This window comes from Dermacentor silvarum, chromosome 8, assembly GCF_013339745.2.
Source record: "Dermacentor silvarum isolate Dsil-2018 chromosome 8, BIME_Dsil_1.4, whole genome shotgun sequence".
Classification (NCBI taxonomy): Eukaryota; Metazoa; Arthropoda; class Arachnida; order Ixodida; family Ixodidae; genus Dermacentor; species Dermacentor silvarum.
In genome coordinates this window covers 63,459,159-63,483,042 of record NC_051161.1, presented here as the reverse complement: position 1 = coordinate 63,483,042, position 23,884 = coordinate 63,459,159, and the positions used below count along the sequence as shown (strand labels likewise).

The following is a 23,884-nucleotide window of genomic DNA, read 5'->3' as shown; positions in this document are numbered from 1 at the left end:
CACCTTAATACGTTTGTGATCACTACCTAGACTTCTGGAGCCATATTCATCTATGCTCATTACATTTAGCCTATCATGCATCCTATGTGACATTAGTGCATAATCTCTGCGGGCTCCCTACCTCCCATGTTATGTGCCCTTCACACTTCTCAGTACTGTTGCATACAACTAAGTCATGCATTTCACACATATCCAGCATCATGTTGCCTGTTGAGTCTGTGTACCCGTCCATGTCTTCTATGTGTGCGTTCATATCTCCTAGTATAATAATCTCGCACCCTTCTCCTAGCTCATTAATGTTACTTGATATGCATTCCAGCATTTTTTTGTTTTCCTCTTTGGCGTTTGCTCCTGTCCACAGGTATACAAAGCCAAGGAGTGTCTGCTCTCCTGCAACTTTCCCTTTTAGCCATACTAAATGCTCCTTGCATTCCCGTTTGAGCCTTCGCCAATTCATACTTTTATGAATGAATGCACCAATTCCACCTCCTTTTCTGCTGCCCTCTGTTCTATTGCAGTATTCCCATGCATAGTCAGGATTACAGGGAGGTTGCTCCATGTCCCTAAGATGTGTCTCCACAAACCCGTATACCATCAGCTTTTCCTGCCTTAGTTGCTCGTCTATCTCCTCACACTTCAGCCTATTCCTGCCACCTTGCATGTTAATGTACCCTATGTCAGAATGACCTAGCCCCTGGTGCTTACGTCTATTTCTTCTCCTACCGATTCTACGTTTCTTGAATCTTGGGGCCTCTCTGGGTTCGTCTTCGTCTACACTGGTGGTCTTAGGGCTCTGGGTCCCCCCAAAAAAGCCGTAGCTTGGCGCCCTATCCTACTACCTACCGTCCCGTCCGTGGCACCACTGTAGTGAATACCAGCAAAAGGGTGGGAGCCAGACTCGTACACTTCCCGGTTTACCTCCATTATGCCGTACCCAAGTGGTCGGCTCAGACCCCTAACATAGAATAAAGAACCAACTAACATAAAGAACCAATGACCCGGTTAGCCTCAAGCACACTCCATCTAGCCACCGTAAAGAGGGGACACTCGGCAAAAACTGGCAACAGGAAACACGTCACCATACGTCACCAAACGTTAGCTGCCGCGAGCATCGAAAAAAAAAAAAGAAAGTGAGCTTAAGTTAACAGGCATTAATTTATTTTTTAAATTCTTTGCCACGAAAACTAAAACGTATTGCGTATAAATGAACTTAAGCTTTGCGACTTATTTTCCTTGTGTGACCTAGCGACAGGCTTATGCGTCATCCGCCAGACACCCCTCCATGGCCACATGGAGTAAAATCCCTATTGACCCTTTTCGCGGCGATCCCGTGGGCGCTGCCATATTTGATCACGTGGCACGTGGTGACGCATCCATTGCTTGCCTCAACTCCCTCCGTTGCCTCCTTGTTTACAACGGAAATGTATGATGCCCGGCGCGGCTTAGAAAACCTCTGTTTCGGAGATATCATAGACGGTGACTAGGTGGACGACACGAAGCTTTGATCACAGCTTCAGAGAACATGCAAAAGCGCTTTCGGAGCCGATTAAGCTATGTCCAAATGGCGCAAGCAGCCTATATGGTGCTTGTTCTAAAAGCGGGGCTAAATGTGTATTCCAAGCTATCCAAGCTTTCCCATTATGAATTCAGTCAGGATTAGTGTGTTTTGCTCTTTGTTCTTTATTCGGCAAATATTTTGAAGCAGTGGATAAAAACAAAATGTACTGTTAACGTCGCATACCAGGGAGTCGCAGAGATAGCGTAGTCCCGCAACAACCCAGAACGGTTAGACTAAATCCCCGTATGTTATCGAAAAGAGCCAGCGGAGAGATATTTGCAGGTCCACACAATGAAGCTTTGATCACAGCTTCAGAGAACATGCAAAAGCGCTTTCGGAGCCGATTAAGCTATGTCCAAATGGCGCAAGCAGCCTATATGGTGCTTGTTCTAAAAGCGGGGCTAAATGTGTATTCCAAGCTATCCAAGCTTTCCCATTATGAATTCAGTCAGGATTAGTGTGTTTTGCTCTTTGTTCTTTATTCGGCAAATATTTTGAAGCAGTGGATTGTCAGTTTCTGACTCAGTGAAGTTCCTCGGTGCGGCCACTATCTGATTATTTTCTGCCTAATCGCTCGCGGGTGTGCTCAGTTCCGATAGATTTGTTCTTGCTGGGCACAAGGCTTGAAACGTAGCTGTTTTGTACATTGTAATACCTTGTAGCAAATATGTATTACATCTAGTACAAGATGCTAACTTTTGTGGACCATCACGAAACATTCAGCTTCGACCATTCGTGCACCATAGGTGTAGTCCGTCATTTATTGTGCGTATACAGTGCGCATATATTCAAGTGTGCGCCCATTCACTTATTCTTGATATGTCGGTGATAGAGTGGGCGTAAGTTTTCCTGCCATTTGGGACATGTGTATAGATAACGTGCGCGAAACTTACTATGACAGGAAGCGGCGCTACTCCCTTTGTCATTGTTTAACGAGTGGTACTCACTCTTGCCTACGTTCTGGGGATGAACCTCTTTCTTTGAAGGTTAGCGATATAAGGGTGGCGGATGAGCAAATTTCTGTATCCTCGAGGAAAGCCGTACATCACGAAGTGCCGGTAACACGTTCGAACAGTTGCAGCAGTGGTCCGTGAACTTGGCCACACAGATTCATTCTATTCTTTAACATGCCAGTCACTATTTTTGCAGCCAACTACTGCACACGTCTTCAATCCACATGATTCAATCTAGCAGGACTGGAGCACAGTGTGTTAGCGAAAACTCAGTTGCATTTCTGACAGCTGGTTGCACAGAAGCAAGGTAGAAGCGGTAATGGTTTCGTATTCGTGCGCGGTCGCTGAGGAGAGGTATGGCGCGCCGCCGTGAGCGCCATCTCGTTTCTCTAAAACAAACTGCTCCGCGAAAAGAGTCAATATAAGAAAAGTACCGCCATCCTTTGATAAACGCCGCTTCTCTCTCTCCTGTATCTCCGATTGGACGATGATAGCGCGCGCTTTTCACTTCTTTATATTTTTTTTTTTTTCCGCCTCAGAGCCATGTTGAAAGTCTCTGCGCAGCCGCAGTCGCCGCCGGCGGCGGCGGCGCGCGCGCACCTGGCCTGAAAGCTTCAACTAGAGTGTACTAGAATACTTGGGTAGTGGAAAGAGCGGCGGGCAGCGCGTGAGGCACTTGATGTTAACGCTACCAGGTGGCGCCAGCGGCTCCTAACCGATATCTCATGGTGCGCGAGCTGTGGAAGGCAGTGCATGTGCCTGGACTGACCTTCGCGAACTCAACCATATGCCTGACGGCACCAACCCGTGATTGGCTAGAACGTGGGCAGCGAGAGGTAGGCCGCCTGGCGCCCTGGGCTGCCATGGCCGAGTTGCCGTAGAGGCCATCCAGGGTGATGTCGGCTGGTCCTCCTTCGAGGCTCGAGAGGCCAAGAGCAAAATTGCGTTTGAGTGCCGTCTGCGCAACATGGATGACGGTAGGTGGGCGCGCAGGGTGTTTAGGTACGTCTACCTTAAAGGCATCCAGACACAATGGAGGGCGCGTGTCCAGTTCCTGAGGCGAAAATATGGCCTCTTGAACTATCCGGAAACCGGAGGAGCCAGGTGTGAGACGGCTAAAGGAGTTCAGGACCATGTGCGTGAGACAGAGCGAGAGCTGTGGAAATCGGCTATGGCCTCGAAGACGACGCTCCGCCTGTACTGCGACAACAAGGGGACCATCACACCGGAGCCGATCTACGACAACAGTGGTGGCAGCGCCCTCCTATTCGAGGCGCGTGCGGGCGCACTCCGAACTCTTGACTACCGCAGCCGGTTTGACTGCGCCCCCGAGGTGCAGGCCGCTGTGTGCAGGGTATGCGGTAGCGAGCGGGAGACGGCGGAGCATTTGGTCCTTAACTGTGCGAAGTTGTCTCCCACCCCAAAAGAGGGCACCACCATGCCGCAGGCCCTCGGATTTCTCGACGCTGAAGGTGGCCGCTGCTTCGAGGGCGTAGCCACAACTAAAGCTCGCCTAGAGCGGTGGTGGAGAGCGGTAAAACAATCGCGAACGGTGCCGGGTGTGACATAACTCCTATGTGGTATAGACTGTTTTTTTCTTTCTTTTTTTCTGTTTTTTTCTTTTGGCTAGGACACTAATATATTGAGTCCACCCGTTACAAAGGGTTCATTAGCCACAAATCATCATCATCATCATCGAGCACCAGCAAGCGCTCGAAAGCGGTCAGGCAGCCGCAAGCACGGAAGTTTTCTTTTATTATTACTGCAGTTATGCATAGTACTCGCGCTGCAAATGTCATTGATAGCTTATGAGCGAATTAATCAAAGCAATATGACTTCAGCAGGGCTACGCTTTCGTCAGATTACCTCCGCTGAGGAGACGGCGCCAAGGCACGAAGTGCGTGAAGCTTCGCGCTTACAGTAAGAAGTTGTCTTAGGAGATCTTCCGTGGAACGGTGACGTCTGCGTCAATTTACTGGCGTGTTAATACGAACAGCCCCTGTGAGATGCATATATCACGTCACGAGGGCACGCTCCGGGCACTTCGTACCCCCGCCAGTTCTCTTATCACAGGCACGCGCCTTTGCGGCACTAACAGGCAGCAATTCCAGGTGTTCTGCGCGTTTCTTTTTTCATATTTTGGAGTAAATTTTAAATTAAATCGCGATATCATTATGAGGCACGCCGTAGTGCGGACTCCGGGTTAATTTAGACCACCTGGGGTTCCTTAACGTGCACTCAATGAATGGTACAAGGGTGCTTTTGCATTTCGCCCCCATCGAAATGCGGCCGCCCCGGCCGGTATTCGATCCCGCAACCGCGGGCTTAGCAGCGCAGCACGAAAGCCCCTACGCCACCACGGCGGAGTAATGTTTTGTCCCTGGAGTGGCAATCCTCTCCTCTTTTGTTACGGTTTTCTCTTGTTCCTCAAACACAAGACGAAGCTATCGTTTCATTTAATATTGAAGCATATAAAATGCAAAATTGAAGGGGAAAAAACATTTTTTACAGACCAACTGTTTATTTAAATCCGTTGGTTCAAGACATGTGCACCAGGTATAATCACAACACAATTTGTTCAAAGCTGGTGTGTGTAAACTGTTCACACGAAAGTTTAAAGGAATGGAGTAAGGTTCCCTGAAAACCAAGCAAGCACGCTCATGTGCAGCGGCTTAGCTTTAGGTAGTTAGCAGTTTCCTATTTCTGCCACCCAGCGCCAGAAAAAAAAAAAAAAAAAAAAAAAAAAAAGCCCTTACAATGAAGTGCAGACGGGTAGTCGCAAACCGCCGACGTTTCTGAGTGTGGCCTATTTGTCTTTGCGGTGCAAATTCCTATTCCACTGATTTCGTTGGGCTTCGTCTTTCGGGGCTTTAAACGACGACAACGTCCGTTCATTTAGCTCACGAAATCCGTGTACCGGCTCTTGCAACCTCATCTCATCTCCCAATTGTTGGCTCATACCCACTACGGGGGATTGGCCAAGAATCCGGTGATTTCAACTATGTTTATTAGAATTTAAACAATAACTAAATTTGTATAGCAGAAATTAGAAAAATACCATAAAGAATTTTAAGATAAAGTAATTTTGACATAAAAAAAGGTAAATAATAGGAATAATTCATAATTCTAGAAATCCAGCAAGGTACTCTTTTTGTGCCTCTTATGAAATTGTTAACTCCAAGAAAAGCATCCTTGTGGCTGTGTCCCAGTGAAGTCACCCCAAAAAGAGAGAATTGTTGGCGAGGTTAGTCTTTCGAAATGGAATTTCTAAGTGTTTTATCAGTCTTAAAATTCGGTGGCACAACAGAATAACTTCTTGTTGGGTGAGTTGGTGTTTACAGTAGCGCTCGTCTTTCCTTTCCTCTCGTCTTTCGCTGTTGTCTTTTATTTCGAGTTTTGCGCTAATAAGTATCATGTTCGGTGGCACAAGAGGAAAAAAATAAGTGATAATGAATTCAGGTGCATTACAAAAAGAGCATAGAGGTGACACAGCGAGACCAGACCTGTGTAAGTAAAAAATTTAGAGGCGGTATATGGCATCTCAATTTTGTAAAGCAAACTGACACCGATTATTGTTCTACGGTAAAAGATAGTGGAAATCAGAAGAAGGCGTTAAAATAGATTTTGCGATAGCGCAAGAAAATCTAACGTGTCGGAAACGCGGTAAAAGACGTAGAAACTGCGTCCGCAACCTCACTGACAGCCGCTACTGCGGCCGCGATCTCCTCGATGGATGGATGGATGGATGGATGAGGCTGAACCCTTTAAATCGGGCGGTGGCATACGCCACCTAGCCATGGCTATTAACATAATTTGTACTTTGTGGTGGGTGAAGTTTCACCCCTGCCTTAATTTTATCCACCAATCAGATAGCCTCTGTTTGGTTATTTCTACCCGCTTAAAGTCTATTTTGCCTTCACTGTCCCTAAACCCCAATGCTTTGAAAAATCAGCCCCGTTGCCTTGCACTGTAGGGTTAAGCCCCTTACAGAAAAGTATGAGGTGTTCAGCCGTTTCCTCTTCTTCTCCACACGCACAGCACAACGTGTCTATACCTTGGTACTTGACTCGGTACATCTTAGTCCGCAATACTCCCGTCCTGGCTTCAAACAACAAAGAGCTTCCCCTAGAATTATTTTTTGACGCCAGCGCCACGCGCGGCGGTTACAGAAGTGGCAACAGCTCTCCCATAGGCCGCGCCGCGCGCTCTTTCCACTACCCAAGGTATTCTAGTACACTGTACTTCAACTAGAGTGTACTAGACAATGGTCATATTCTAGTACACTCTAGCATCAACGTGGACTATCTAGGTGCGCCACCGTCGACTTGGCTTTCGCAAACAAAAATTAAAGAAAAAAGCAAGCGCTTTAGGAGAGGAGGCGGTGGAGGAAAGAGTAGATGGCGGTACTTTTCTTATATAGGGACTTTAACATGGTTTCCTTCTGGAGTCAAGCATAGAGAAAGAAAAAAACTTTTTTTTTCTTTCTCTATGAGTCAAGTACCAAGGTACGGTGGCTAGAAGGGCTGACTTTTTCAAAGCATTGGGGTTGAGGGACAAAATATACTTTAAGCGGGTAGAAATAACCAAACAGAGGTTATCTGATTGGTGGATAAAATCAAGGCAGGGTGAAATTTCACCCACCACAAAGTACAAATTATGTTAATAGTCATGGCTAGGTGGCATATGCCACCGCCCGGTTTAAAGGGTTCAGCCTCATCCATCCATCCATCTATCCATCCTTACTCCAGTCTCCATGCCACGGACAGCGCTAGAGTGTACTAGAATATTGTCTAGTGCACTCTAGACAGCGCCAGCGTATTTAGTATTTACCTTGCCAGCGTCATGGCCGTCAACGCCAGTGTCAGTTGGTCTTTATTCTATGTGAGCGCCGTGGACAGCGCCGCGGAGAAGAGGGCTCGAGCCGCTGCCACGAAACGGCAGCGGCGACAGGCCGATCCCGAATTGCGCGCTCGCGAAGCCGAAAGGAAACGTCAACGCCGCCGAGAAGCTGCTAATGATGCAACGAGGGCTCGCACAGCTGAAGCCGCACGCCAGCGCCGGCAAGCAGATCCTGAACTTCGAGCTCGGGAAGCTGAAAAGCGCCGCAAACACCGTCAAGAAGCTACGGATGCAATGAAGGCTCGCGAAGCCGAATCAAAACGGAAACGTCGAGCGGCAGATCTCGAAGCGGCGCGGCAACGCGAGCGCGAATCGCAACGGAAACGTCGAGCAGCGGATCCCGAAGCGGCACGGCAACGCGAAGCCGAATACCAACGGAAACGTCGAGCGGCAGATCCCGAAGCGGTACGGCAACGTGAGCGCGAATCACAACGGAAACGTCGAGCAGCGGATCTCGAAGCGGCACGGCAACGCGAGCGCGAATCACAACGGAAACGTCGAGCAGCGGATCTCGAAGCGGCACGGCAACGCGAGCGCGAATCACAACGTAAACGTCGAGCAGCGGATCCCGAAGCGGCGCGGCAACGCGAGTCGGCGGCGAAGGCAGCCAGCCGCTTAAAGCAACTGCTGCGACCCGGAAAGGACGGAGCCGACGCGCGGTTCAAGCGCGATTTCCTCGACATGAGCTTCGGGCAGAGCTGCAGTGTGTGCGACCGGCTTTGGTTCGATAACAACGTGACCAAAATCGGAAGCATCCAGAACGAACAGTACCGGAACGCGGCCATCGGCGTGCTGCAACAACAGTTCGGTAACATCACTGAAGCGGATGGCAGCAACGTCATCAGCAACTACGCCGAGTACACGGTGTGTGCCACTTTCAAGGACGCGTTAACGTACAACGTCTCTCTCTCTCTTTAATGCCTGTCCACTCTAACACCCCCCCTCCAATAAAATTACAGCATCTTCCCGTAGGGGAACCCTGAGTAGCATGCGAAGCAGCCATGGGGTCAATGCAATTTCCCATTTCGTAGTTCCAGTAAGTGAAAAGTTTGGTAGTTACCATGGAAACCAAACGGTAAATATAACGGTAGCTACGTACTTCAACCTAACGGAAAGGACGAACTGAAAACCTATGGCTGCTTTGCATACTACTCAGGGTTCCCCTACGGGAAGATGGTGTAATTTTTTTATAAATGCTCCTCCGTGCAGTGTGATGTCATGTTTGTGGAGTGGCCGAGCAATCGGTTCTTTACCTTCACACCACTGTTCATGTTGCACAGTATGCCCGACTACGAACCATGCGATCACATGTTACATTTACGTTGCGAGGCGCAACAAGTAAACACAAGGGTGTAGTTGGTGTGTAGAGTGTACTAGACAATACACTCTACTGGTGTGTTAGAAGCGGTAGAAGTCTGTTGCCAGGCTCTGGGGCAACGTTGCGAGACTGCCTGCCAAATTTGACAAGGAAAACACCGTCAAATATAGAGACCACATTGACACTGTTTCCGAGGCGCAGAGTCACCTGACCCTTTATTGTATGACCAGACCATGGGCACAACTAGAGTGTACTAGCACTCTAGCATAACCATGAGCACACGCGCACTCTCCCACCTCCCGGTAGTACCGTAATGTTGCTGCATTAGCCCGCGCATTTTGCAATCGATTGCTGGTTGCAGGGTCCAGTTGATGTAAGTTGGCACTCCCAGCTAATCCTGACCAAGCTAATTGAAAAACAAAAACAAGAAAATAGGAAGTTTTAGTATCGCGGAAAACAGAACGGAAGGATTTAGCGTTAGCGTTGCGTGCTGCAAACTGCACATGCGCAGAACATAAACGTAGCCAGAACTCTTATGTACGTACGCTATTTCCGGAATATAGCTTTCAACGCTTATGCATGCAAGGGATTCTGTACGCAGGGCAAGATGGCTACGATGGTGTAAGATGGCGGTGCATGTTGAAGCGAGAGGCCTCCACTTCGGATCTATTGAGTCGTCGGCCTGCACTGTTCGGCTTATTCGTTCCGCACTAATGCTCGTGTTTGCTTAAGATTTGTGTGATGATGCTTCGACAGCGGCGTAAAGGTTACAAATGGGCGTTGTTTTCGATATACGTTTTCGATTAGTGACGAAGTAGGCTTAACGAGAGGGTTTGCTCATGTTTGCTGTATCCGCCTCGAGATGGCGCCCAAGTGTATTTGCGTTAGCGTTAGCGTTTTTCTTCGTTCCGCTATTCTAAACCACTACCTTGTACCGTGCAGTGCAGCCTTTCTTTGCGTTAGCGTTGCATCGCACGCTAACGTGAACGTAAGCGTTATCCGATATACTAAGACTCCCTAATGAGAAAACAAGATAGGACGATGACACAAATAATGCGAGATATCATAGCGCGAAAGACTTGTTTTAGCTAATCAAAAAAGAAGCCATGAGCACGTCGCCGTCGCAGATCGCTGGACAGCTGAACTTCTACGCCATAGGCAGAGATAATGTGAGAGATCGATGATGCTGAACATTTATTTTGTGTTCATGACAGCTAAAAAGCAGAGTTCGTAGTTAATATTACTGTAAATATTTAAAAATAATAACTTAGTACTATCTGTGATAAAATAAAAGCACTGATTTCGCCCTCTGCAACGTATCGCTGGAACTTAAGAGCTTCTGGGGCCAACGAAAAAGTGTTCTGTGCAAGCACGATCTCGCTGATGTTGATGTAAAGGGCCGACTGTCACGGCGGCACGGACATTTTGTTAGGACAGGTTGTGCTACGAAGGCTCGTGCAGCTGAAGCCGCACGCCAGCGCTGGCAAGCAGATCCTGAACTTCGGGCTCGGGAAGCTGAAGGGCGCCGCAAACGGCGTCAAGAAGCTACGAATGCAACGAAGGCTCGCGATTGCCGTAGTCGAATGTGAAAATGTATACACAAATAAAATTGCAAATAAAATGGGCTATATTTGGCGATGAAATATTTTGCACTTTTTTTCTGTTTGGCCACATTTGGGCTACAACTTCTCTAGCTTTTGGCTACGCCGCCTCGTCGGACCTGGCAACACTGGAGCCAACCAATCCTGCGAAGAGCAAAAGAGCGCATGATAACCTACCACGAAATTATGCAATACTATAGAAAGCCGGCAGATCCCACGCCCCGTAGGAATCGATGTTATGCGAAGCAATGTGCGAGGAGCCTACCAAGATAACGAAACGACCATGAGAGCACCAAGACGGGGTAGGCGGCTCTTTCATGACCATGACACGCATGTCGCGACATTCCTGTCATGAGTCCTGAGTAGTCCCTTTAGCTACACCTAAGAGACCTTAGGGCGAAAGCCTTAGTCATACTCTTGACTATGCCTTCTACCAACATCCTTTAGTGTTTCCTTCACTTAGTACCCATGTCCGAATCCATTTGAGTGTTTTTCAGTGTTAATGATTTTTTTCGCTGAGTCATTGACGTTTTTTTCTGAGTCATGCTCATGACTATGACTTCTACCAGCATCCTTTAGTGTTTGCTTCCCTTAGTACCCACGTCCGAACCCATTTCAGTGGTTTTTGAGTGTTAAACTTTTTCGATGGGTCATTGTCATGACCTACATGACACGCATGTCATGATGTTCATGTCATGACATATCATTTATGTTCGTCATATACTCTTGTCATAGTATGCCAATTTTGGTACATACCAAGTTAACGAAACGACCATGAGAGCACAAAGTCATTGGCGGCTAGATAGATAGATACGGTCAAAGTAGCAAATGTTTGCCAAGAAATGTTTCGCATTTAAAAACGAAACACTCGAATACCCACCCCTGACAAATCCTTAACCAAAAACCAGCAGGCAACGTGGAGGCAACTCTAAACGCACACCTTCCCCAACCCATACAAACTATCCATAGTCTACCCAGGGATACACTCCCCCGAATGTACGCTATGCGAGGCCGACAAAGCCGATTTAGCACACATCTTGCACGAATGCCCTGAGCTCAAACCTAGAGCCGAATAGCAGCTATCGAACCGAGAGCAGTGTGAGGCTGCAGTGACCAGCTCGGAACCTGCGGTTCAACTGCGGGCCGTGACCTAGGCTTTAGAAGTCGCTGTATGACACGGTCTGATGGCCACCTCACGAAGCCATCAAGACTTGCCACATGTAATCACATAAATCATTTTCTGTTGACGAATTAGAGTTTTTACCACCACCACCTCACAACGTGCGCAGTTCTTGGTGTAATTGCATCGCGCATAAATTTCTCTTTCAGTGCTTTCAGTCGTCACAGATTTCTTAAATATGCAGTGAATGTGCTTGAATGCTGCAGTGAATTGCTGCACTGAGATTTTCTACGCAGAGAAAGGCACACAAACATTTTGTCCCATTGCACCCACCGCGCGGCGCAGCGAAAGAAAGCGCCCCGAGTGTTCGACGCGTCTTAGTTTTAGATCCAGCAAAATCTTCAGCCCGTACGTAGCAGCTCCACAGCAAGCACAGCGCAAGAAAGCGGCCCGAGGATTATGCGACGCGGTGCAGTTTCAGATCCAGCGAAAGCTTCAACCCGTACGTAGCAGCCATAGCAAGCGCAGCGCAAGAAAGCGCCCTGAGCATGGTGGCCCCGAGTGTTATGCGACGTGTCTCAGTTTCGCTTCGTCCTGTTGCAGCCAGTATGGGCTGAAAGCTTCAGCTCGTACGTAGCTGCCATAGCGCCCGCAGCGAAAGAAAGCGCTCAGATTGTCGTGCGTGACGCGTCTCGGTTTCAGAGCAGCCACAGCAAGCGCAGCGAAAGAAAGCGATTCATACCATCGGAGAACTGGGCCCGCAACCAGCAATCGATTCCAAAGCGGGTTTTAGTACCGTATTATGGTACTTCCGGGAGTTTGGCAACATTGAGCCTAGAGTCTGGCAACAGACTTTTACTACACCACTCAGAACTACAGTGCCTAGAATAAACTTTCTAGGCACTGTAGTCAGAACTTAGTACATTGCCAGAAAATAAATTGTTTTGTTGGTTCTTTATTTTATGGTTTTGTAGCACCCACCAACGCCGCAGCGCGGAGCGCTATGGTCGGCGCTGCAAAGTAAAAAATAAAGAAGTGCAGCGCGTGCTCGAGGTGCAAGCTCGGCACGCACAGTGTCGTTTTGGAAGCTATCCACGCTGGTCGTCTCAGCCGCCGCTCTGCTAGCCGCCTTCGCCTTCTGAGTAGGGACGACAGCACGGCTCGTACAGACATCGTCATGTTCCTCCTACAGTTTAAAACTAACAGTGCACCGGCACTGAGCTACATGGTTTCATGTTGTGGAACGATTTTTGCACATTTTTTTTTTTTTCATCAGCATTCGCACTGCCGAATAGCCATCACTCGCCTCGAAAGAAAAGTAGAATAAGAGTTAAAGAAATTTCGGAATGATGCATTGCACTTGTCATATCATAAACCCATTTTTTGTTAGGTGCTGAGGATTGGTGCGCAGGGCTATTGTGGCAGCAAGATATTCTTGGTGACAAATGAAAGGCGAAAGCTTGCACTAGGCTGCGCAAAGCTCAAGACACGGCGAATCTGGGCGAAATGCCGACACCGCATTCCACCGCGTATGCCGGCCGAAATGCCGACGACGCGTTCCAGCAGACCCGCTTCGTGAATGCGTCTCTCTCTCTCTCTCGAACTTATGGCCGTCACTGCGCGTTGCATAGCGCAGCTTGCAACACCGACACCGCGTTCCAGCAGACCCGCTCCGTGAATGCGTTTCTCTCTCTCATTTTCTTTATCTCTCTCTCGAGCGTAGTGCAAAACCTCTTCTTCACCTCGCAGAGCACGAGCGTGTGCGAATGCGCTAGCTGTGGACGAAGACGACGCTTGAACGCAATCATATGGTTCGCATAAATGCATCTTCTGCAAGCGTGGCTGTATAGCCTTGTGACGTTTAAAGAAACAAGGCTATGCAGCCATGCTTGCGGAAGATGCATTTATGCACTGCCAGTAAAAACTTGGATTGAACGACGAGGCATGTTTGTGCTGTGGGAAGTTAATTGTCTTTTGTGCATTAAACCAGAGACAGTGGAGCATGTTTTCATGAACTGTTGAAACGCTGTGTTCTATTGGGATGTCCTTCAAAGGACACTGCAGAAGGACCTTTCAATAGATGCGCATGGCATAAGATTTCTTCCTGTTCAAGGAAATGGCGTCCCCTATGATGTATTTATGCTTCTCGGTCTTTATAGCACATGGAGGTCACGTATGGATTTCCAAAACGCTGATTCCCCAGCACGATCAATTAACGCCCACTTTGTTGAGAATGTCACGAAACTCGAGATGTGCTGAAACACCAAGAGGAAGTGCTTCAAATATTGGACGCCCTTACTCAGTTGAAAGTACATAAGTAAATGCAACTAGCCTTACACAGGCTGGCGGATGTGTTGTTAAATATAGCAATAAAGAAAATAAAAAGTGGCATATAGCCTAGTGGTTACGACGCTCACCTTGGGAACGCTGGTTCGAATCCGGCTTTGGCAAGAAAGTTTATTTTCTTTTATTTTTCTTCATTGCTGATGATGATAGTTTCTTGATACGAACCACAAATTACGGCTTGCTTAAAGAGCTTCGCTGTTAATAAAAGTGTGAGTTTGACACTAAAGAGTAGTGTGCAGCACGTCCTAAATCTCATTTGTATACCTTACTCATTTGTGACTGCAGACATCACAGACCAAGCCAACTCCAGCTGCAACGTTGGGTGCCAGCACTATTGAGGCATCGCAGCATTCACAGCCAGTGAGTATCGCGATTTGAGTGTTTTGTTTCATTTCAGGTGTAAATAATTATAGTTCCATGAGTTCTTTGAAAATGAGTGTTGCTTGAATTTGCAACTTTGTTTATTGTTGTACAGTGCATGCAGCATTCTAGATTTAGTTCACCAAGTTCTCCCCGCCTCGTATACACACACACACACACACACACACACACAATGTTTCATAAGAGCTGACATTGACGCTTTCTTCCCTGTTATTTTTGTCATGAGTTCTCATTATGCATAGTTTTCGAAGTGTTATGCACCAGTTACACTTAATTTTCGTGGTTCCAACAGACAATGGCATTAAGTAAATATTAGCAGAAATGAACAGTTTATATATTGAACTGTAAGGAGATAGTGCGCATTTAATTATAGTTTACTTCACAAAGAAACAAAGTTCATTTCCTGCATCGTTTCTGTAATATATGATGAAGGCCGTCGTTTCCCTTATTCAAATTAATTAATACTGCTGTATTGACACTAGCTATGAATTAGTCATGCCTCATAAGAGTACATTGTTTGCAGGTTGTGCCGTGTCACTGCACATACAGTCAGGCTGTGTCTACTGTCGGAACGCAGACTGGGGTGGCAGCTGACCACAGCCCTCGTGTACTGCATTCTGTGGGAACGCAAACAGTGCCAAAACAATGCACAATAAGTGTGCAGACGTCACAGCATCTTCATAAGGGTGTTGGTAAGCATGATTACACTTTGTCACATCAACATAATGAGTACTATATTCTCTTTCCTCGTTCGTGTGAAATGTTTGTTTCTACGTAATCACTAGACTTCAGAAAGAGGGTTTACAATAAGGAAAGCAGCTACAGTTGGCACCAGTCATGTATATTACTGTGTGCATACTGTATGTCTTATGAAAAACAAAATATGTTTGCGATAGTGAAGTAATGTAGGGAAATCAAACAGCCACGCAGGCACACTTTGCTGCACGTCTGCTGGTGTCTAAAGGCACACAGAGTGCTAGTTCTGCCGAAGTCATCTTGGCAAGAACACCACAGCATGCAGATGTACCTGCTTCTCCTGCACCGACAGAATTCTTTGAGAATGCCCGCTGCTCGACACCCATACCATATGTGGAAGAGGTGGAGCGCGAGTTTCAAGAAGCTGCTGGCGATGAAACCAACTCTTGAATCGTTCGAAGACACGTTTGCAAGGTAAACTATAGTGAAATGTTGCGTTTGTGTTGCGTTTGTGCAGATCATACAACGTAGCGAGAGGAATGCGACAGTGCATGGTTCTTCCTCTTTGGACGTGAAAATGCTGTAGCCTGTGGTGTTGAGAATGTGAAAACTTGCGCACAGTGAATAGAAGAGCATTCCGTATAATATATTTATCTAATCATCGTTATAACAAGTGTGACTTTTGCTATGTGCAGTGGGTGTATGGAGCCAGTCGAATTGGCATCTGCAAACGGCGAGGACCCAACAGCCGAAGCTTTAGTACTGCCGCCCCTGGCCTTGGACAGCCATATTGAGCCAGGAACTGGAACAGCGCATACAAGTGAAAACCAAAACCTGGTCACAACCGATGATGTAGGTCACGTGACATTTGGAGGAGCGCTCGGCGAGGAGTAGAGACCAGCCAACGAGGAGAGTAGCGAAGGAAAGAGCGAAACGAGCGAGGGTCATGTTTCGATCATCAAACGCGTGTAACTCTGCTATTACGGCACCATTTCAAAAAATTATCGCGGCTACGTGTTCGTCGCAGACTCGTGCACAACTGCAACAACACAACTAAATTTCGACCTCTGGGTGGTTTAGGGGCCATTAACGTTTCTTTGCCGGAGTACAAATGCCATCATCCTTTTAACGTACACCACGACATACCCAGAGGTATGTACGATTGTGTAACACGTAGTTGCTGATGATGTTACAATCTGTGCTTCTCTCGCTTACGCCTGTCCATTACCCACGTAGAACTGAAAAATCATGTCGAATGTTCGCGTGGAACGGCTAGCGTAGATGTGCTTTTGCTGCCATACTATCATCTTCTGTCACACACACATATGCTTGCGACCCATACACACTACTCATTTTACACAAACAAGTTGGTTTATCTGGTGACAGTTTGTGGAACCTCAACCAATGCTGGATAGTCCGGTACCTGCAAAATGGGAAGCTTCCCATAGCATTGATTCCTACAGTACATGGTATCTGCACAATTTTTTGTATCTTTACTATTTTCAGAGACGATCACACGGCTGTGTGTTATAGCTGGCCTCATAACCTCGCAGTTTATTTCATGGAGATATGACGACACTAAGTTCTTGCCCTTGCACTTTTGTGATGCTTGTAGGGCCTAGTCATCACTGTTGCTCTTTTGAACAAATTGACAACTTTTTCTGTATTTATAAAGATTAAGTCTTTCTTATCGAGTTACCACTTTTCCGTACCAGGTATGTTTCTCACCTCTTTCATGGGCCAATCCCAAAAATATTGCAGCCTAAAAATGCGGGTCAATATTTGCTACTGGGTATGTGCCCCCGGGACCACTGGTTGCTGTGATGTTCCGGATATGAAGGAGAAGAAAGGGAACGGAGGGACCTGATTTTTATTAATCTCATCATGAAAAGCCAACAAACAAAGGCACCAAGGACAGCATAGGGGGAAGTGCTTGTACTTACTAATTAAATAGAAAAGATAGATTATGGAAATGAAAGTGGATTAAAAAACAACTTGCCGCAGGTGGGGAACGATCTCACGTCTTCGCAATACACGTGCGATGCTTTTACATTGGATGAAAAAACTACTTGCCACAGGTAGGGAACGATCCCACGTCTTCGCATTACGCGTTAAGGGCATCGCACACGTAATGCGAAGACGTGGGATCGTTCCCCACCTGCGGCAAATTGTTTTTTCGTTCACTTTCATTTCCATTATCTATCATTTCTACAATTCAATTAGTAAGTACAAGAAATGTCCCCTATGTTGTCCTTGGTGCCTTTGATTGCTGGCTTCTTATGATACGATATATATATATATATCTACACACGTGTGTGTGTGATTAAGTAAATAAACAAATGATGTACGCCAGCGTGATTTGATTGCAAATAACAGGGGCCCACTACTCTAACCATTATGCCACACATTGGTCTGACCTCGTCCACCGTCAATGTGCGACACGTGCAACACCACAGGCAGTACTCTTCATCACACCAGAGCTGTCATACATTTCGTAGCTGACAGGGCGGTGTTACTTCTACGTAGCAGTAGTTGCCTTAAGTGCTGCGTCGTGCCAAGATGTCACACCCGCGTATACATTGAACGCCGTCTAAGGAGTCCAACCACTCTAGCGCAGAAGCTCGATACTGTAACCATTTCGCCACGAATACTTTTCCCCCACAGCGATATGCCTCATAACCAGATCGTAGTTCTGGGATGTAAAACATCAGAAATTAAATATTAAATAAATATAAAACATCAGAAATTAAATATTAAATATATGTAAAACATCAGAAATTAAAAAAAAACTAATAATAAAATCATACATGAAAATGTGGGTTGGTCTCAAAAATAGTGCAGTCTAAAAACGTGTACTGATCCCGAAGACAGCACATGCAACAAAATTAAGAGTTCAGCGCTCACTCCTACTGCCTTCACATGAAAGGTGACACGATATAGTGGCGTGCGCAGTGACCACGCCCCCCCTATCTCACCCATAACTCACTCAGGGAGACTGTATTTCATCGACTTCAGTTGGAGGTTGAATCACCTTCCAACTCTTACGTCACCATAAACCTTGCAATTTCCTTTGTACAGCTATTGCTCGAACAAAAAGGCACCACACAACACTCGTTTCTTGCCCATGCACATTACAGTGCTCGTCCTGGCCGTGCTTCAGGCATGCACTCTATACTACTACCACTTGTGCTCCTCTTAGCCAATGGGACCTCCATAAGCTGAAGTAGGAAAGGAGGCATTTCAGCTATTATTATAGCTGTCTTGTTGTTTCAACAATATTGCCAGTGTCATTAGTGAACAAAGTACTTATAGGCAGAATCTTGCGCTTAATAGTAACTCAAAGTTCAGGAAATCAATAGAGCAAAAAAAAAAAAATGCGGACAAACAACATATGACAGGATGGGTACCAACTGAGTTTATTCATAGTTCATCTTGCCTTCATGCTTTGTTTTTGCAACGAGTATGTTCCCCATGATCACACGACTGTCCAAACATGCCCAAACAGTTTCACATCAAGACTTGTTGACCTTTATTTCTAACCGTGGAGTCTACATTTGTGCAAAAAACAAAACAATGAAATGTTATTTGACTTAAAACTTAATTGGTATAGTAATCAATTTGTTTGCCAAACTATTCACAAATGAAAACTCGCTCCTGTGCGTAAAAAAAAAAGGCTACAACAGGCTATGCGCTAGGTTTCTTTTGCTAAATCAGAATCTTGAGGGATCAGACTCGGTGTAGCATATGTGACACATTAGGCATCACAAGGTTAAAGAATGGCACTCATCCTGCCATGTGTGTTCTTTGCCCGCATCTTGATTTCTTGAAGTATGCTTACGGGTAATATACACAAGCTCTTTGTTTGAAATGCAGAGGCAAACAAAATCTTCACTCTTGAGTCCCTGCAGACAGACTGTGCCAGACAAAAGATTACACAAAGACTTTTATTAAAGTAACAAGAGATGACTTGAGTGACTCGGACATGGTACAAAGCATAAAGCGTACTGAGCTGGCTGTTAGTAAAACAACAGCATCTCTCCAACGCAACACAGAAAACTGAAAAAGAACTTTTTCCTCAGTCATGCGCTGTGTGCATAGCTTATTGTGTTAAAAATTGCAACTTTGTTCTTGCATTCCCTAGTTCAAAGAAACAAAATTCTAAGGTTCTTGTTATGGGGAGAACAAAGAATAAACTAGAAAGTTCTTTGTCCTGAGTGTGAACACTGTAAGCTCAAGTAAAGCGTAGAACCTTGTAAGCATGAATTCACAAAGCGGACAATTGTCTGTTCAGGTGTCGACCAGCTTGTAAGTGGCACTTTGCTAACACTGCTGACTCATTTTGTCATTAACATTTTAGGTTTCTGTAACGATAACTTGTTTAAATAACTTGTAACACTCACTGCTTTATTATAATAGTTATATATAGTGCAGTATGTAGGTCACCACCTAAAATACTGCTCTTTCAACCCTGACAAATTACTAAAACAAGGTCTATTGACCTTGCCAAGATAACACTTCATGCAACCCTAAAAAAAAAAAAAAAAAATTATGTACACATGCCAATGCAGTACCCATCACAGACTCCCCTCTCATCCAATTACCTCAAGGTGATATGATCAAATGGAACAGCATGGTTCATCAGCAGTGACACTTCATAGCTTGGCTTCCCTAATGGTCCAGTTCTATGGTGCAGCCAGCCAGGAATTAATGGATTCATCAGGTTTCTAGCGTCTCAAGAAGACAGATTTCTGTCTGCATGTAGATTATTGTGAATGTATTTTTAGAACACTTGCAAAATTTTTAAAAATCAAGCTCGATATAGAAGGGGGAAAGGTGGGGGGGGGGGGCATGGGTCATAACAGGGTTGGCCAATCTGGGAGAACACCCCAATTTCACACTTGGGTAGTTCTACTTTACAAGAAATAAAGTGAATGACAGGATGCCTAAACAGTTATCTGTTAAGCATTATTCTGCAGACCATTTTAAATTTAGGCTGCTAATGGGTGCACAAATATTGATTTATTCCCCCAAAGAATTGATGACACTGTTTCTTTGCAATTAACATGACATAACAGGCTACCAGTAACAGCTGATTAGTTTGACATCTTGCGCAGTCACTTCTCAAAACCAACACAAGGTGCCAGCATTTTCAACATCAGTAACTCGTTAATTAAATAGCACTCGCAGATGAAGACCTGACACTTTGTGGGTCCACCTCATGGGACACAATGGCAAGTCTGGCCGTGGACAGCACTTGCTACACCCTACACCATCATGCAGCCTTCTATTAAAACATGCACTCTGCTTGCCTGGGCAGAAAAGTAGCTTGCATTATTGCAGACTTTGATACACCTTCTTATGCTGTTTGTTTTGACATCCCCACGCATGGATTGGAATAAATTTTAACAGGGCGGGTGTTCAGGAAAAATGGCTAGCAGCTCTGCACTGCTTCAACATTATTGGTCATTAATACTACTTATCTACCACAGCTTTAATGTGTGTTCCTTCTATTCCATGCTGCCCTTTGGTTTAGTGACCTTTCCTTTGGCTAAGCATGTAGTTCTGGCAATAAATTCAGTTTGTTTTCCCCGTGCTTCCTGGCTTTAACCTAAAATTTATTTTTGAACTGGATTTAAGTTCGCTTATAATGTTGAAAGCATCCAAAACGTCCAATCGTTTTAACTGCATGCTGTTATATCTAGGCTGATTTTGCAAACCTTCATTACAATGTACTAGACTATATCAGTACAATTAATAATCAGCAAGCAAGATTTACACTCTCTCCGATAATTTCGTAATTTGGAAGGGCTGACATTGGCATTCCAGTTGTGCTCATGGATCACCTGCACGACATGACCTGACAATCGTGCGAGTGCGCTACCTTGTGTGGAGTCGGAGACGGATCGATGAACCATGTTGTGCTCTAATGCAATAGCATTCCTCTGCCCACCAACTCGTCTCTACATGCCTCACTCAGCTTCAATGCAGATCACAATATGGTAATAGTTTAAGTGAACAAGAGACAATTTGGCTACTGATGGCAGCACACAGCATCGAAAAGAGGGCAGAGTGGATTCTGTCGGAAAGCTTGCACATGTATAAAAATATCCTTTTTCCTTCATTTAGACCTGCTTGTTGATACAAAACAGTGACTTAAGCATTGCAACAGGCTTTAAGGCTTGCACTTTATGCCGCGTTAGAAGTGGTGATTATTCTCTGAATCAAGATTGGTTAATTGATCATTTAGCACAAGAGCTAGAGATTTTCCTGTTCCATTTAATACAAGAAAATGAGATGTGAATTTTGGTGACAGAGAAGAAAGGTTAATTATTTTTGTGCACTTTGAATCTGCTCACAGATTCTCACATTGTCACAAAAAGTGGTTCAGATATAAGGCATCCCTGTCACAATTTCAGCATCATTTTTGTTCCGGTATTCCCAGTTCTAATTATGAACTAAAAGCTTTACCACTACAGCAGCCAACACATCATAGTATCATTGCTAAGGCCATTGTTGTCTAATTTCTTTGCCACTGAAAGCATTTGAATTGGGAACAACACGTATGCCATAAGTGCAGTTACTACGACAGGGTCCTAACTGTATTGCTATAATCGGTGTCAGTACTGCTTGAACACAACAGCTATGTGCGTGCCTACAAAATTTCCACTTGTAGACAATTTTTGCACTGCAAGTTTCAGATGCCACTTGAAGCAAAGCACATAACCTGCTTTAACATTTAGTGCACCCAGACTAGCTGTATGTGGTATAGCTACAAGTAAAGAAGTCGTGATTTTTCAAAAAGTGTCACTTGTGGGCGAATTAGTATGCAAATTTTCATGTGTATTGCAAATCGAACACTACTTCCTATTTGACATCATACCACTGAGTAGTGGGCATTGTGGGCAGAACCATAACAGCATGTCCAATATGGCTACCTCATTCTGGATTATTCCCTTCCAGATTGGCAGCACCACAGCACATATGAAAAAAACTCATAGTGCCTCTCACTGTATGAACACCTTTTTTTTTTTTTTTTGTTACCATTGAAGTGTCACTTCTGACTGTGCTTGCTGCTGTTTTTTGCTCTTCAATAGGATGATAAGATAGCTCCAATAGTTCAGCAAAGCATTGTACGAGTATTTTATGCAACTTCTTAAATATTTGATTGTATTTATCTCCAAATTTATTAGCATCACTGTCATCCCTGTTCAGTCTCTCGCAGAGTTAGTGAAACCCTAAGCCTTTTTAGGGACTAAAGAAAAGAGGGAAGTGGGAAGGGGTTGCTGCAGTGTCGTCAGCGTCATTTTTTTGCACCAACGAAATGCTGGCCATGGAAGCCTTCGCTGCAGTGGACAGACACAATGTCCTAGCTTGGTCGACAGGAGACAACATTGGCTTCACCGCTGCGGTTCTCGACTTCCACTTCGTCGGACTCTAGCAGTCCGGGAACACGGTAGCCCATGTTCATGAGCATCACTTCCAGTGGGTCAGCGTTCATGCGACGCTGATTCGCTACAGCAGCGTCCTCGGAGTCGACCACTTCCCTATCTTCTTTCTTTCCATCCTGCACAGATAAAGTTAATTCAATTCAACAAATTATGCAAAATGCACCCTTGTGCGAAAAGAAGTAAACTTCAACAAACAAAGTTTATTTATCCCTCAAGGGATGGCGCATCATGTATACAAAGAATGCGCACAAATCGCAGTGAGAAAAACTGCGAAATTTAACCGCCGAACACCCCTGTCGGGTGGTGCCCGACAGCGGATCGCTACGGCCGTGTTGTGTTGTCGGGCAGGGCCCCACACTGGACCGCAAAGGGTTAAAAGATATTCACCGATGATTACAATGCTCCCTAAGCGAAATCTGAGCGCAGCTCTTCAGGTGTTTTGAATTCCGCCGGTTGCAACACTCAATGTTCAGAAAGAAAGCGCAAACACAGGAACACGTGTCTCACACGGAGCGCATTCTCATGCGGATTCTCTAGCGACGGCGGCACAGGCAAAGTAGCGCATGCGTAGTGGGTACAAAGCACACGCCAGTGCTTTGTTTCCGTACATGGTATTGGTGGACGCGCTCGCCGCATGCCTTAGCAATGACGTCATTGACGCACTATGGTGCCATCTAGTAGTCTCGCGCGGCTCTTTTCTCCTCACCCTTTCGCCATACTCTCCTCCACTGCTTTTCGCCTCATGCTTTCATTGTAGCCTCCTCCTCGCGTTCTCTTCGCTATCGCCCACTGCGTTCCACGTTCACTCTTTCATCCTTCCCTGTGTTTGTTCGCTCGGTTACGGAGAAGGACACCGACACTCAACACAGGAATGGACGCCTGTGAGCTGTGCTCTAAAAAAATATTATTCGGACAGATGCTATATTCTTCACATACTGCATGCAATGCCTTAACATGGCACTGTCTGTATGAGCAACCTAGCTTTGTGTATGTTACTGTGCACCACTCCTGACCACTAATATGAATGTGGAACACGTGACAATATTGCCACAGAAATAACAATGCTCCAAGATGAGCTTGTAAAGTTAATTATAACCATGCAAAAAATGGAGCAACCTCCCCAACATATGCAACGATTCAGATAGAAGTAAAAAATGAGCACACCGTAAGGGCAAGCCTGCCCATTGACACCTCATCAAGTTTCCTTAAGTTTACAGCAAACTTTTTTTCTCATTAGTGTGACACATATATGACAAAAAATAGAAAAAGAAGCAAACATGAACACTTGTTGTCAGTCACTTTTCCCTGTCCATATGTAACCTATGCTCCAGAAGAATAGCTTTTATCAACAAGCTCATCTTGACATCTCGTAAGTAGTGTAATAATTGTGTCATGAGTAGTTTCAATGGTTTTTCAGCCAACGGCCATCAAACTCGATTAGGCAAACCACTGCTGCACAAGTGACTTTCAAAACCTCTTGAACTTGGTAACTGCAGAGTCCATGGAGGCTTGCGATCTCAAAGGCCTCAGAAAGCATTCTCCCACTTTATAAGCTATCTAATAA

At 45.6% G+C, this 23,884-nt stretch overlaps 2 protein-coding genes across 7 annotated transcripts in view; one reads left to right on the top strand and one right to left on the bottom strand.

Annotated features, from left to right (window-relative positions):
- Positions 1-7,339: 7,339 nt before the first annotated feature.
- Positions 7,340-21,906, top strand: LOC119461334 (zinc finger CCCH domain-containing protein 13-like). Of its 5 annotated transcripts, XR_007468368.1 has the most exons (6): positions 7,340-8,274; positions 14,081-14,155; positions 14,700-14,868; positions 15,099-15,346; positions 15,568-15,724; positions 21,833-21,850. XR_007468368.1 is itself a non-coding variant. In XM_037722606.2 (5 exons), the coding sequence occupies exons 1-4, from the start codon at positions 7,354-7,356 to the stop codon at positions 15,320-15,322; spliced, it is 1,263 nt and encodes a 420-aa protein (XP_037578534.1). In that variant the 5' UTR covers positions 7,340-7,353; the 3' UTR covers positions 15,323-15,346; positions 15,568-18,939. The 5 variants fall into 5 exon arrangements, 4 of the variants coding, with proteins under 4 accessions (XP_037578534.1, XP_037578533.1, XP_049528434.1 ...); XM_037722606.2 differs by lacking the exon at positions 21,833-21,850 and having other exon boundaries at positions 15,225-15,346; positions 15,568-18,939; XM_037722605.2 differs by lacking the exon at positions 21,833-21,850 and having other exon boundaries at positions 15,568-18,939.
- LOC119461332 (WD and tetratricopeptide repeats protein 1) overlaps positions 18,798-23,884 on the bottom strand; it is a 32,123-nt gene continuing 27,036 nt past the window's right edge. For both annotated transcript variants that reach the window (XM_037722600.2, XM_037722603.2), the window contains exon 15: positions 18,798-22,436. In XM_037722600.2, coding sequence (XP_037578528.1) covers positions 22,239-22,436 — 198 coding nt within the window. In that variant the 3' untranslated portion in view covers positions 18,798-22,238. The remainder of the gene's footprint in view (positions 22,437-23,884) is intronic.